Below are 15,196 nucleotides of genomic sequence, written 5' to 3' on the forward strand. Positions count from 1 at the left end.
AAGCCGCTGAGGAGGCCCATGCTCTGATGAGGACTTTTTTTTTTTTTTTTTTAAGTATTTGTTTATTTATTTATTTATGGCTGTGTTGGGTCTTCGTTTCTGTGCGAGGGCTTTCTCTAGTTGTGGCAAGCGGGGGCCACTCTTCATCGCGGTGTGCGGGCCTCTCACTATCGCGGTGCGGGGGCCTCTCACTATCGCGGCCTCTCTTGTTGCAGAGCACAGGCTCCAGACGCGCAGGCTCAGTAATTGTGGCTCACGGGCCCAGCTGCTCCGCGGCATGTGGGATCTTCCCAGACCAGGGCTCGAACCCGTGTCCCCTGCATTGGCAGGCAGATTCTCAACCACTGCGCCACCAGGGAAGCCCTGATTAGGACTTTTTAAGAAGCGCCCCAGTTGGTGCATGGAGGGTGAATGGTGGGGTGAGAGAAGACACAGGGAGACCAATTAGAAGCTGGCTTGGAATTGACCAGGCAAGAGAGGGCTGACCCTTGGCCCAGGGCAGGGCAGCTGAGACGGGCCAGGAGCCAGGTGTGCCCTGAAGGCAGAGCCCCTGGGCTTGCTGGTACACTGGACAGAGGGGCCCAGAGGATCAAGGAGGACTCCTTGGTTTTGGGCTGGAGCAGCTGGGTGGGCAGTGATGCCACTTCCTGAGGCCGCGGGGCGCCGATGCCCCCCTGAAGGCTGGGCGACCAGAGTCTAGGGGGAAACCAAGAGATGTGCTTTGGCCCCGCCGAGTCTGAAATGCCTGTTGGGCAGCCAAGCAGGGCGTCCACCAGGCAGGCGGTGTCCATCCGGAGCTCAGTGGGGGCTCAAGAGGCACATGTGGGAGCCGCTGATCTAGAGATGGCTTTGAAGATTTCCATGGGACCAGACATGACCGCCAAGAGGTGCAGACCAGGGAGAGAGCAGAGGAGGAGAGCGCCGTGGTGGCAAGAGTATTTCCGGAATACTCTGCCATCCCTGACCTTCTGTGGCTCCCCAGTGTTTCCGGGTTCTTAGGGACAGCAGGTGGCCTTGGCGCCCGCCTCCGCTTGTCGCCACCCCCTTGCCTGTCCCTCCGCACCCTCCTCAGCCATCCTCACGTGAGAGCACCACCCCGCCCTTCAGCTGCTGCGGGTCCCATCAGGCCTGTGGTCCCTGGAGAGCGCTGCCTGGCAGCAGCCTCAGCTGTTGGCCCCTGTCATGGAGACGGCAGCAGCTGCAGGCGACGGGCATTTGTGACCATTTGTCGGAATGCTCCCCTTCCTCCCCGGCCCGCCCTCCTGAAACATTTCTATCCCACAGCCCTGGAGATGGGGTCGTCTCGGGGTGGGAGGACCACGAGGGGACAGGAAGTGCTGCCTAGGCTCTGCTGAAGGGCCAGGCGTCCTCCTGGGAGCTGGCCCTCATCCCCCACCCGTGGTGCCAACGAGGTACCCAACCAGGGGTCCCATTTGCCACATACTATGCACCCACGCGAGTTGCCACTAGTCTTGATGACTGCCCTCTGAGTAGCCCCCATGCTGCAGGTAGATGTCACCCCCAATTCGGAGGTGGAGAAATTGTCACACAGACACACTGGGTGACACAGCTGGTCAGGGGCACCAGGCTCCAGGGCCCGGGCCCCTCCTCCACCCACACCAGGTGAGCAGGGGGGCTCCCCCTACCCTCCCACAACGATGGCACGGCTTTCCCCACGCCACCCGCCGGCCCCATCCCCCCAACAGCTTTGTTTCCATTTCTCTGGTGGTTTCTTGCCCAAGCCTGCCGGTTCCAGCTGGGCCTAGGCTGGAGATGGCCTGCCTGCTGCTTGCGCCTCGTGGTTTGGCCTCTCTGTTACCAAATGCTCTGGGATTTTTTGGAGCCGGGTGTGGGAAAGAATCTTCTCCAGTCTGGCCCCAAGGCGTGGCTGGCGTTTGGAAGGAAACAGGAAGCCAGACCCTGATAACGCCGAGTTTAGTGTGAGTTCGGTGACCTGGGGTGGACATATTTCAGGCTCGTTGGCTCCAAATGGGGCTCATTTTGTCCAGCACCTGAGACCTTGAGGCCTCAGACCCATTGTCCCCACAAGCCTGAGGCCTGGTCTGTGGATGCTTCCCTGGAGCAGAGACCAGGAGATGGGGAAGGGGTGCCATGCTGACACCGGCGCCCAACAGGCAGGGCGCGGGGGCCACACCCCACCCTCCTTACCAGCCACTTGCCAGCTCCTTGGTTTGCTCTTCTTAGTTTCAGGAGCCTTGGGATCCTTAAACTCCCAGCAGGAAGGCCTGCTCATCCCCTCAAGGCCAGGCCTCTGTGGGCAAGCGGCAAACTAGGGAGGTCAACAGGCTTCCCTGAGCCTTGTCCTTGATACCTGCCTGTCACTGTGGACGTCACCTTGGCCCAGGGACCCTGGGAAAACTGCTTTCCTCCTCCATTCTCTGGGTTCCCTGTTTTCCCTTTTATAAAATGGAGACTCCTTTTCACAAAGCCCGCGCCTTATCCCCCACAAGACTCTTACTAGAGGAGAGATAGTGGGAAGAAGTGGCCCTAAGTAATCCCGTGACCTTGGCCGAGTCACTTGGCCTCCCCACCAGAGTTTCATTATCGGAACAGCGAAGGTAAAACTCAGGGTTGCCTTAGGGTTTGTTCATCCCACGAGCACCTACCGAGCCCCTGCTACGTGCAGGCACCACTCCAGGCGTGGGTGGCACCGTGAACAGCCCAAACAAGCTCCTGACCCAGGGGCTCTCACGGGGGAGGGTGGGGGGACACCATCCACGGATGACCAGAATGCGTATTTGTCACGTAAAGATAATCTCTAGCCAGAAAAGTAAAGCCAGGAAGGGACACAGAGCGCCTTGGCACATGGGGAGGCGTCGCTATGCTATGTGGGAGATCAGAAAGGTACCTCAGGGCTCCTGGGGCCACCCTGGTAGCCAGAGGCCCCGCTGCTTCTCTCGGGATTCCACTTCCTGGCCTGGGGTGGGTGGGGGGATAGATGGAGCCCGTGGGGCTCTGGAGTTGCCGGGAGGCGTGGAGCCAGGTCCGCTGTGAGCAACCCCCTTGGCCCCCCGCAGGCCCCAGAGCCAGGGTCCCGCACCAGGCCCAGGAAAGAGCAGGTTTCCTCAGGAGCTGCTGAGCAAGACCAAGGAGAGGGCTCCGAGGCTGAGGCCCAGAGGTCTCCAGAGCCTCCACTCGGCCCGTTTTCCAGGCAGCTCTGCCTCCTGCTGAACGCGGAGAACATCTTCCACTCGATGGCGGACATCCTGCTCCGGGAGGAGGACCTCAAGTTCGCCTCGACCATGGTCCACACCCTCAACACCATCCTGCTTACCTCCACTGAGCTCTTCCAGCTGCGAAACCAGCTCAAGGACCTGAAGACCCCGGTACTCCTCGCCCACGGGCTCCAGCCTGGTGTCATCTATGTGCCCACGGGCGCGGCCATGCCAGCCCAGCCCTCGTTACCCGGAGGCTGGCGGGGAGGAGACGAGAATGTGACCTGGGGTCTCCCTGGTCCGCTGTCAAATAGGGGTCCCCCTGGGTTGGCTGCGTGTAAGTGCCAGCCATGGGAGGGAGTCACAGCGGGTTTCCTTGGAGCTACCCGCTCTGGAGGTCTCTGCCCACAGAAGACTCCAGACCCTGCTCCAGGTCCACGTGCCCTCCCTGACACGCCGCCCCCCACCAGCACTGTCTCCTCGCACACAGAGTAGGTTGGGTTCCGAGCCCGCCTCGCAGGACCCGGCAGGGTCAGACCTGCCGGGCCGTGTCACCCAGTCAGGGTCAGGCCTCTGGATTGCAACCCCGCTGGGGATCCGGGGTCGTTGCTCTCCTCACCCTCCTGCTTGGCCAGGACCCCTCTCTCCCACAGAGGGACACATCTGACTTACAGGATGCCCTGTGTAAGCCAGGGTGTGTCACAGTGCTGCCTGGCCCAGGCTTGCGGTGAGGACCCACCAGGGCTAGTCAGAGAGAGCAGGGAGGCGCTCACCATTCTACCGAACTGCTCTGGGGGACACGGGTCAAAAGCCTTGCTCGGCCCAAAGGAGGGGGCCCCCGGGGGTAGCCGCCATCCCAGACATGCTGGCAGCTCCAGGCGTTTCATCTGGGCTGTGGTCACCACCTTCCCAGCTCAGACCCTGCCTCGGCCCTCTCTCAGGGAGTCTCCAAGACATCCAAGCCTGCGCCTGAGGGCATCTGGGGCCGAGCCACTGGGAATGACCCAGGCCACACCCCTGCCTTCTTCCTGTGGTTCCTTCCAGACATTCGCAGAGGCCTAAAGAATGTTCCTCAGGGCAGGGGCTCTCGAGTGTGGGCTCAGCTCCTGGGCTGGTTCCCGAGTGCAAGGTGGGCTGCAGAGGAGGGAAGAGATGGCATTTGAGGACGGCAGGAGGGCACTGCCGGGGAGAGCCTGGGCCCTGAGGAAGCTTCCTCCCCGCCCCCCTCCGGTCACACCCCCTGCCAGCCCCACAGGCTCCGGGACCACAGGGCTGTGGAGAGGACGATTACTGTTGTTTGCCGAGGGCAGAAACACCAGCACAAAGGACAGGCTCACTCCCGAGCAGGCCCTCACAGCCATCACCACGTGGCTCTGTGGGACGGAGAGTAATGACAGGGTCTGAGCGTTTCCTTTGTGACAGCTCGTTCCCAGCTGGGCTGCCAAACACGGCCCGGGTGCTGAGCTGGCTCCCTGGCACTCCGAGCGAGCGGGGCCCTGAGTCTGGGCCGCGGACCCGTGGGGAAGGAGCGGGGGCTCGATTAACTGCTCACGCCTCTCCCCCCTCAGGAGAGCCAGAACCTGTTCTGCTGCCTATACCGCTCCTGGTGCCACAGCCCAGTCACCACGGTGTCCCTCTGCTTCCTCACCCAGAACTACCGGCACGCCTACGACCTCATCCAGAAGTTGTATCCTTCGCTCGCTGTTCTCCCGGCCCAGCCTCTGAGGGACAGGAGGGGGCCGGGTGCTCCCTTCCCGCCCACGTGGTGGCCCGACTGCCATCCTTCTGCCCTGACCCTGCGCTCCGCCTCTGGCCCTTGGGACGTCAGGACCCGTGAGGGCACCGTGAGGGGGTGGATTTGAGGAAACAGGGTCATCTAGGGCCTCGTAGAGGGGAGCTGGCCCTGGAGAAGCTTTGTGAGCTGGGGATCAGGGACGGGGGCTTACCTAGGTAAGGGTGCCCCGAGAAAGAGGCAGGGTGCCCTCCGCCCGGTGCTGGGGCAGGGTGGGGAGAGAAGGCCCGGGAGCAGGGGGGCTGCCGGGCTGCAGCAGGCCGGTAGGTGAGGAGCTCAGGACCTTTGGGGGCCACAGAGCCAGGGCCCGGCAGAGGACCCGACAGGGAGAAGCAGGCTGGAGGGGAGGCCTCAGGGAGAGGGAGCGCCCCTCAGGGCCTGCCTCCGAGAAGGGCATCCATGGTCGGCTTTTGTTTGAAACACCGTGAAGCAAGCCAGCTTCCTCTGTGAATGCCTGGCGTGTGACCCGGATTGGACAGACATTTAGGATGCAAAATTGGTCTCCTTCCCTGATGGGCCAGGAGTTGGGGGGTAAGGAAAGAGGGGCCCTGAGGTGCCTCCACTGAGGGTCAGCTGTGGCCTCGCCTGGCTCCCTCAGGGTGCCCGCTCGCCTTCAAACTACGATTTGCTCCTCTCAGCCACCGGTGTGACCCGAGGACTGCAGGCCCCAGGCTCACAGCAGCCCTGACCTTGGCCCTGCTGACAGGCATCCACTCAGGCAGGAACAGGGGCCTTTCCTGCCCAGCCCTCCCCCATAGGCTGCAGGGCGGTGAGAGCCTTTCAGGGCCTGGAGGGCACATAGGAGAGAGCTGCCGGAGCAGAGCCGGAGTGCCCGCGCAGGGGGACAGCTGTGCCGCTCTTCATTTAGAGGGACAGAAAGGCAGAGGGACAATAGGCTGCTGTCCTTTGTGTCCTGATCCTGCTCAGGTGGAAACACGCTCTGTGCCTGGAAGCCAGGGCCCAGTGGGAGGTGTGCTCTTGCCGCTGGGTCGAGCCCCTAGGGCCCAGCTCCCCCTCTGCCTCCGCCCCCAGAGAGGCAGGCTGCCCTGGCCAGTGGTCCCACTTCCCTTGACCACCCACCCAGCGGGGACCTGGAGGTCACTGTGGATTTCCTCACGGAGGTAGACAAGCTGGTGCAGCTGATCGAGTGCCCCATCTTCACATGTGAGCGCCCTGCCTCTGGCCTCCGAGGCCTGGAGGGAGGTGGGAGGGAGCCAAGCTCAGAGAGCAGCTCTTGGCTGCCACTGGGGAGGGAGCGAGAACAGTCACCCCAGGGATGCTTCTAGAATGTCAAGAACATAAGGATGGGGATGACAGGGCTGAGGAGGTACACAGGGCTGGGACACGTGGCATCAGAGCATGGGTCCTGCCCGTGTGCCTTAAGGCGGGGCTCGACCCAGGCCAGCGCTGATGGCAGAACCCACCTGAAGAATAGTGTCACCTCTGCCGGGGAGACCTGGAGCAGTGCCGCCGGGGGGGCAGGTGGAGCAGCCGTCCCAGGGCTGTCCCCAGCCACCCCTCCGAGCACGCTGCCCTCTGCCGTGGCTCTTGGAAGCTGGGGGCACCCTGGGCCCACCCGCAGGTTGCTCCCTTGTGCCCAGGAGCCACCCCCTCGTCCCTCTGCAAAGCAGAGCTGGCGTTTGCTGGGAGCTGATGGGCAGGAGCTGCCTGATTGTAACACCCGGGCTGAATGTGCAAAGTGGCAGCTGGCTGGGGCGAGTGCAGCTCCTGGCGCCTCAACACATACAGTGCCCGCTCCCCAAAGCAGGCAAGTCTCTGAATGACGCTCGTGTGCTTACGGCGTGGTAGCGAAGCCGGGAGGCAGCCCTGCCGGTGGCCACCCTCCTGCCGGGCTGGTCACCCAGGCCTCCTGCTGTGGTGGTGCCCCGATCTGCCCAGGCCGAGCCCATCGGCCTTCACCCTGGAGCCCAAAGGCAAACCCAGGGGCCGAGGGGCCCCCTCCCATCCAAACAGAAGACAGCTTCTCCAAACAGCCAGCCATCACAGTAACAGATGCCCGGGGGACCCAAGAGCAGGAGGGAGACCCTGTTCCCAGGGCAGTGCATCGAAGCCTGTCCCAAATGGCCCCCTGGCCTGACATTTCACTTCCCCAAAGGCCTCCCAGGGCAGCCTGGCATACGCTCACCTGGGGGCAGGTCCACCTGACCCTAGAGAAGCCACGAACACCTTCTCTCCAGGCCCAGGGCTTTGGTGGGGTGACCACAGCAGACGTCCCCTGGTCCTGCCCAGCACCCATTCCAACCCTAGACCCCCCTGGTAGCTGGCTTGGCCCCATAGCCCAGCTTACCCAGGGCCCAGGACTAGATTCAAAATAGGTCCCCGCCTCTTCTGGAGTCGCTGGGCCTGGGCACGACTGCCACCTGGGGCGAGGGGAGGGGCTGCTGTGAGAGGCCCCTGCTTCCTGGCTCACCCTGGCCCCAAGGCCCCCGTACAGCTGCTGGGGTGACATGGTCTCTCCAGAAGTTTGTGGTTTGTCCTCCACCAAGGATGCCTGAGACTGGGCCTCAGAGAAGGTAGAAACGAGTGACGCGCCTGGAAGGGCTCGGAGGAGAGCCACGTGGGCCTGTTTATCTGGGACGGATGCTGGGCAAGACCCGGGCGCGTCTCCCCGCCGTCTGGTCGGGTGGAGGCAGGGCTGGTAGCTGAGATGGATTTCCAAAAGCATCCACCAGACACTCATGGGCTTGATGTGTGTTTAGTCACACACCGAAGCGTTTTTCCATCCTGCCCTCCCTTAAAGCTGCCCTAATCCAGTCTTTCTCTCCAGCTCACCCTATTTATAGCTCTCTCGTGCTGGCACGTGCAGAGCAGACCGGGGAATCTGTTACGCTACAGGCCCCAAGCCCCCTCATCGCCAGGGAGGCAGTGAGTGTTGGGGGAGGGGACCGGGCCTGGCAGCAGGCTGGGGGTCGCCAGGCTGAGGTGACTGTTGGGAAGATCAGACGGAAGGCAGGCGGGCAGGTCAGAAGAAAGAACAATGGGATCGTGGGGACGGCTAAGACGCTGCAGGAGGAGAGGCAGGCATGTCTGGCTGGGAGGAGCCCTGGCCACCAGGCTGGCCCTTTCCTGGCCAGGCTGAGGTGCCACCCAGAGCAGTGCCCGACCCCTGCCCTCTGCCCTCCCGCAGATCTGCGCCTGCAGCTGCTGGATGTGAAGAACAACCCGTACCTGATCAAGGCCCTGTACGGCCTGCTCATGCTGCTGCCCCAGAGCAGCGCCTTCCAGCTGCTCTCCCACCGGCTCCAGTGCGTGCCCAACCCCGAGCTGCTGCAGACAGGGTAAGTGCCCAGCTCGTGGGGGCGGGGCTCTGCCAGCGAGCAGGGCCAGGGCCGGCTGGGCTGGCAGGGCCTGGCGAGCTTGGAGTTTTAAAGGGGCTACCAGGGCCCTCCCTTAGCTCGGCATCACACCTCCTGTCACTGCGGACACTGTCCGCCCCGCAGCCACTTGCCCTTGGGTTTCCATATCAGAGCACCGGGCTGGGAGATTCTAGGAGCGTTTATGAGGTGGTAGGTAGTCGGAATACCTTCTCCCAGCAGTCAGGGTGGAGTTAAATCAAAAAACCCGAGAGCGTGCTGGCGTGACCCAAACAGAGGCCCCTGGAGAGAAAGTCCAGAGGGGAGGAATTCGTGCCCCAGCTCAGACACTGCGTCCCAGGTGGTACATGGGCAAGAGAGCTACATAGGGTCCCTCCCGGGCCTCAGAAAGCCCTCCCTTCCCATCTGTAGCAGAGGCTCAACCCTTGGCCACTGAGTGACCCTGGCACTGCTAGGACCCTCCCAATCTCCTCCTGAGTGGAGTGGGAGGCAAGGGTGTGCCCGTGGCTACCCCGCTTGCGACCTGTCCGCGGGAAGCACGGGTCCCAGGCGCTCTACCGTGGAGAGGCCCAGCACGGCAGCCTCTGGGGAGGAGGGCTGCAGCCCCTCGAGGGCATCCAGGCTCCCACCCTGAACCCACTGCTGGCCCAGTCCCCAGAGCCTGTTGGGTCATGTCTATATTTGGTAACCCTTGGAGGCTTTGCCTCATCCACAGGCATTTGGCATCAGAGATGGAAAATTTCACTTGTCGGGTCGCCATGGAAACAAGCAGAGCCACTGAGAAGATTTACGCTGAATGGAGCGCACCCAGCTTGCATCAGATGCCCTGTGTGTCTAGAATTCCCTCCCAAGCTGTTAGACCCCCCTCAGCAGGCCTGGCGCCTCGCCCCCCGCCAAAGGTCTCGGGCCTTTGCCTTTGCGATGGATGCAGGCAGCCTTGAGATGGGCCTGCCCGGCACTCTGGGCCCCTGACCCGAGCCCCTGTGCCCTCCGTCCCCCAGGGTCTAGGCCACCACCACCCCTCCCACCTGACCTGGTCTCTCCAGGGGCTGGGCGTGGGGCCCCTAATGGGTTGTCGGCCTCAGGCCGCTGGAGGGGCTGGGAGCCCCCAGCAGGTGTGGCCCCCAGGCCAAGGCACAGCTCCTGCCCACCCTGCCCCTTTCCCCAGACAGCAGCGCTCAGGGGTGGAGGGCTAGTCCCTGTCCCAGCCGTTCGTGGTGCCACCGGCTAATCCTCAGGGGAAGGCATTCAGCGCACTGAGTGTCCCAGGGGAGCGGGAGCAGCTGCAGAGTCAGGTGTGCATTTTATTCCCTTGGCCGGAGCACCTCTCTCTCCTGGGAGTCGGAAGGGCCCTGACGCCACACCTTGCTTTGCTGGCTTGGCCTCTGCTGGCCTTTCTTTCCAGTGCCCAACGGGTGTTAGGGTCGCCCTGGCAGCCACTTAGGCGGGAAGGTACAGCTGAAAGTGAGAAGGAGGCAGGAACGGCTGCTTCCCTGTGACCTCTGGGCCAGGCCACGGCCCCTGTGCTGCTGAGGGCCCGTCCCTTCTCAGAGCTCTGCCTGCTACGCCTCCTCATGTAGGAACGTCCTGTGGAAAAGGAAGGCAGGCTCAGAGCGGTCGGACTCCTCCCTGCGCTCCCTAAGCCGGAGTAGAGCGAGTCCGCAGAGGAAAGCTGGGGAGGATGAGGCTTTCCCCCAGACCTCCCATGGTCAGGCTCAGGAAGTCTTGAGCCACAGGGCTGAGGCCTCTGGGTCAGCGGATGGTTCGCAGGCCTGGACTAGGATGTGGTCCGAGCTCTGCTGCGGATTTGCTCTGTGACCTCAGGCAAGCCCCATGCCCTCTCTGGGCCCTTGGTTTCTTCATCAGTAAGTGAGCATTTGGACTGAATGGATCCTTGCGGTTCCACTCAGTCTTCAAGGCTTTGGGTTCCCAGCCTTTCTTTGCAAGGACCTAGGAAGAGCTGTCATAGAAAAAGGCAGCGGAGCCTTGGGCAAGGAAGGGGCCTCAGGAACAGCTGGGGGCAGGGTCAGGTTGCAGGGTTGGGCACAGAGGGACAGCTCCCGCCCTGGAGAGGGGGCTGAGGACAGTCTCAGCCCCGGGAGAGGCGGGCAGCTGGAAGACAGCGTCAGGTTGCCCGACAGGCCCCTGTGCCGGGAACAGCTGGGGGAGTCTCTGCTCCTTGCCCATTCCCGCCCCCCCTTGTGTGCACTCAGGGTGCCGGCAGGGCTAGGGAACCCTGGCCCTCCGCTCGGGCTTCTGGGCCACTCCCCAGGGACCGTCTCCTCAGTGAGGCAAGAGGGAGCCTCTGAAGGAGAAGCTGGTGACAGGTGCGTGGGTGCGGTGGCAGGAGAGAGGGCTGGCTTTGGGTACCCCAGCTCTGTGCTGCTGGCTGGGGTGTCCCCTCGCCACTCACTGCCTGAGGGTTGCTGTAAACATACAGAGAACGTGAAGGCCTGAGCAGCGGCCGTGCCCACTGTGACTAGCAGGGAGAGGCCCAGCCTCAATGCTCAGCGGAGTCCCCGTACCCATGGACATACCCCTCCCTGCTACCAAGACTTCAGGCCAGGAAGGGTCTGCCCAAAGGGACGCTGAGTCATGGGGGGGAAGGACTTCTTGCCTCCGTGAGGGCCCAGAGAGCAAGGTGCGGCCCACTCCTCCCCACCCCTACCCTCACCTGGCCACATCTGTGCACATCACCCTGGATTTGCCATCCGTTGCTGGCATCTCCCTGGCAACCCCTAATCTCAGATTCCCTCCTCTGGATCTAACGCAAAGAGTGTTGCGGAGAGGAGCATGCAGATCCGTGGGTGCCCAGCCTCAGACGGCACGCTTCAGGATCATCTGTGGCCTGCACATCTCTCCCCTGTTCTGGCCTGCATGGGCTGGGGTAGCGTCTGGCCACCCCCTGGAGTTAGGGCTCCAAGTTCCAGGGTGTCCCTCAGCATCCTCAGGAGCAGGAGTTGCTCTCTTGGGGCAGTAGCGCCCGGGCCACAGATTACTAGGACAGGGATGTCTCTTCCCCATTCCCAGGGGAGTTGAAAGCAGCAGCCAGAGCCCAGAATGCTGCCCGCAGTCTGGGCCCCTAGAGCAAGCCCCACCCAGCTCGTTTTGATCTTTGTTGAATTTGCCTGAGTCCCAGCTCCGGAGGCAGGGCCTGAGGCCCAAGAAAGAAGCAGCCACGGCCACAATCCAAGGTGTTGTCAGGTGGTGTGTCTTTAACAGGAAGGGAACAGGCTGAGTAGGGGTACAGGGGCCCACTTCCAGGCTCCAGATGGCATCCCAACCATGGGAAGAGTTCCCAATGCCCCTGGGCCTGGTGGCTTGTCAGAGATGGCTTTCAGGCTCTGACCATTGGTGGGATGGTCACAGCACCGTTGTGATTCACCCAAATGGAATGAGCTGCTGGGCCCCGGCTGGCCTTACCTCAAAGGGACAGAGTTGTAGCCACAGTGGGCACCCATTGGGTACCTAGGCTGGGGCTGGGCATCAGGCCAAGTTCTTCATGTCAAGTATGGAGGAATCCTCACCCACCCCATGGGGTGGTTCCTGTGGCAGCGCCCCCTTACAGAGGAGGATACTGAGTTACCTGCCCAAGGTCAAGTGGCTAGGGGGTGGTCGTGTTACAGTTGGGTCCAGGTCTGTCGAGCTCCTGTGCTCAGCTGCTGCCTGGACCTCTCCCGCCATATTGGGGTCTTTTCATGAACTCAAAGGGCCCAAGGATTCTCTGCTTAGCTGATCAGCCCACAGCCTTCATGAGATCCCTTACCAGGGCCACCAGGCCTCAGGACCTGGAAGCAGATCCTTCCCAGCCAACAGAGATGGGCTTCCAGTGAGGCCAGAATGAGGGAGAAGCAGAGTCTTTTCTTGGGACTCTCTGCTGGGGTGATGATTAGGAATGGGACAGGGGCCCAAGTGGATCTAGTCCCCCGGGGCAAGCTAAACACTGGGCTCGAAGGGGACAGCAGGGCTAATGCATTGCCCAACTATAGAGAGCATCAGGCCCGTGGCAGTTGTGCAGTGCACAAGCCGTGAGGCGGTACAGAGCACCTGGGGAGAGTGCTAGCAAGCGGAGTTCCCGGAGGCATCAGCTGCCCAGTGGTGAGACCAGCTCTCCTTCCCCAGGGACAGAGAGTGACTGCAGGCCTCTGGGCCCCAACACTCAAAAACAGATGTCCTGCCAAGTTGAGGGCCAGTAGACTTCAGCCCCCCTCCCTGTGGTCCCCGGCCCTAGCCCTTCCCCAAAGAAAGGGCCAGGCTGCCTCCTCCCCCTTCTCCCTGGACCCTGTTCCAGGCCCCAGCTGGCTTCCTGGCTGGCTCCTAGCCCTGGCTTCCACCCCGAAGGGAGCCACTCATAAACAGGAAACGCTTCCCGGTGTGATGCCTGCTCTGGGCACCGTTGCCAGCCCACAGGCTGAAGGCCCTACCAAGCAGCAGTGTTGACTGGTCCCACCACCTGTGGGGGAGGGGATGCTCACAGGGCTCCCTGCTCCTTGGGGCTCACTGCTGGGGAGGGGTTGTTGGGCCTGAGGTGGACAGACTCCCCGAGGTCGAGCTCCCCCAGCCTGTGGCCCTGCCCCAACCCCACTGCCCTCCTGTGGCTGATGCTTACCCGCTCCAGCAGCCCCATCATGTGCTGAGACACTGACGCTGAGCCCTTCTGCTCCCTTTCCCCAGAGACGGTCTGAAGGCAGCCCCCAAGTCACAGAAAGCAGACTCCCCGAGCATCGACTACGCCGAGCTGCTGCAGCACTTTGAAAGGGTCCAGAAGAAGCACCTGGAAGTGAGGCACCAGCGGAGTGGGCGTGGGGATCACCTGGACCGGAGGGTTGTCCTCTGATAGGCCTGGCCTGGAGAAGGGCCCAAGCAGTGGTCCCATGGAGCACTTGGGGTCTTCAGGCCCCCTCCCCACAGACCCGAGGACCTGCCTCAGGGGCAGGGCTGGGCCTGGCCACCAGCGCAGGGCAGGGTTGGGGGCTGGAAGCTCTGTCCACCCAAGCTCCTCTCACAGGCCCTCCAGCATGGTCAGCTGCACTCTGGCATTCAGACGGAGCTGGCTTCCCGCCAGGGTGAGGCCGCAGCCTCAGACGCCCCCATTTTCTGGAATCGGGTTCTTTCTAATGCCCTCTTGTAAAAGAGCTTGACCTCCCCAGCGCACCAGAGCTCTGGCCTCGTGCGGATGTGTGTGTACATATGTGTATACACATCTGTGCACACAGGGACCAGCACAGAGGTCCATATGAATGGTGCACCCTCTGCCCCAATAAAGAAACGCAACCCGTGCCTGGCCTGCTCCTTCCCACTGATGCCTGCCCCCGCCTGGTGCTGCAGTTGCCCCAGGACCTTGCTGCCTGTCCTAGAAATTTGTTCTCATGGTGGTCCCAGGAGTGCTGGCTCTGCCAGGAGAGGCTGGCCGCTCTCTGCACGCTCACCTGACTGGGGTGTGGGCCTTGGGCCCAGCCCTCACCTCTGTAGAACCAGCCCCTTCTTCCTGGAGAGCGCCAAGCACTGGCCTGGCCCCCGAACCCTGCCTTCTCAGGCACCTAATCTGACTTTTCCATCCTGACAACACCCGCCCAGGGGGCATGGGACATGTCCCCACTAGACAGATGAACTGAGTGAGCCTCAGGAGTTTCTGAATGAAGGGGCACACTGCAGAACATTCCAGGTCACTGGGGATGGAGGGGAAGGCCCAGACCAGCGCAGGGAGTTGGGCGGGGCAAGGGGTGGGCTTCCCACATCCCCACCCCTTGATTTGGCTAAATGAGCCTTAGCTCACCAAACCTATAAGCCAGAGTCCACCTGACCCCAGGCTTTGGGAAGCCTCGGATTGGCCTAATGATCTCCCAAGTGGCTCTTGTGGGTCCCTGGAATAGAAGAGAAGGATCTTGCGTGGGCTTTTCCCCAGAGCCCCAGCATAGGGCCGGGAGGGTGGGTTTCCCTGCCTGGAGTCTCCAGAACAGTCTGACAGACTGAACTCACCATGGCCAACGTACACACACATGCACCCTCATACATGGGTACCCTGGCATCAGCGACTGGGGACAGTGGCCCACCTCTGTTCTGCTGGTCCCACACGGCCCCAACCTGAGGAAAGAGGTTGCTTGAGGACCAGTACACCACCACCCCCAAAGGCCCGGTCTGGGGCACCCCATGCAGGTGGCATCAGCACTGGCACTGCTTGGAAAAGGAGCCAGAGAACTTCTGGAGGAGGGTCCAAACCCTTTTGTGCCTGGGATAAAACGTTCCAAGGCGGGCGGCCTCCAGGGCACCGTGCGCCCCTGCTGAGTGTGGTGTATCCATCCCACGGGATGCGTCCCGAGGACCCCAGCCTGCCCCCCTCTTCTTAAAGCGCGGGAACACCCACCCCCGACACACACACACGCGCGCGCGCGCGCGCGCCAGAGACCAAAGGCTGGAGGGTGGTGGTGGTGTTGGGCACCTTCCCGGAGCGGGCACCCAACCACTGGTCCCACTCCCCCGGGCAAGTCGGGCAGCCCCGCCCCAGCACCGCCCCCGAACCGCGGTGGCGCCTGCGCCTGCCGGGCCCTCTAGCCCGACCAGTTTGGCCGCGCCGGGGCTCGGATTTCAAAGCCCGGGCTCCATTCCTGGTGAATGGGCCGGAGCTCGCCCGGTCTTTCCCACAGACCCCTCCCGCCACGGCCCTGCCCCTCCCCGCGGCCCTCCCCCCGCGCGTCCACGTGACGTCCAAGCCTCGGCGGCTCGGATTACGGACGCCGCTCCAGTCCCCGCGCCGAGGCTGCGCCGCCAACTGCCCGCGCCGCGCCCCCAGCGCCGCCCGCCAGCCCCGCCGCGACATGGCCCGCGCCGCCCCGCGGCGGCCCGCGATCCCCGAGCGCGGCGCGGCCGGCCGCTGAGTGCAGCCCGGAGGCTGC

General features: G+C 62.9%; 1 protein-coding gene across 5 annotated transcripts in view; it reads left to right on the forward strand.

Annotated features, from left to right (window-relative positions):
* Window positions 1–13,583, forward strand: part of VAC14 (VAC14 component of PIKFYVE complex) — a 98,144-nt gene extending 84,561 nt beyond the window's left edge. The window contains exons 15-19 of one of the 5 annotated variants that reach the window (XM_036834328.1): window positions 3,173–3,347; window positions 4,829–4,863; window positions 6,053–6,132; window positions 8,117–8,267; window positions 12,978–13,583. In XM_036834328.1, the coding sequence (XP_036690223.1) occupies window positions 3,173–3,347; window positions 4,829–4,863; window positions 6,053–6,132; window positions 8,117–8,267; window positions 12,978–13,140 (604 nt within the window). In that variant the 3' untranslated portion in view covers window positions 13,141–13,583. Of the gene's footprint in view, window positions 1–3,172; window positions 3,348–4,744; window positions 4,909–6,052; window positions 6,133–8,116; window positions 8,268–12,977 lie in introns of all 5 variants that reach the window. The other 4 variants (XM_036834330.1, XM_036834327.1, XM_036834329.1 and 1 more) reach the window with 4 other exon arrangements.
* Window positions 13,584–15,196: the final 1,613 nt, after the last annotated feature.

This window comes from Balaenoptera musculus, chromosome 19 (genome assembly GCF_009873245.2).
Source record: "Balaenoptera musculus isolate JJ_BM4_2016_0621 chromosome 19, mBalMus1.pri.v3, whole genome shotgun sequence".
Taxonomy (NCBI): domain Eukaryota; kingdom Metazoa; phylum Chordata; class Mammalia; order Artiodactyla; family Balaenopteridae; genus Balaenoptera; species Balaenoptera musculus.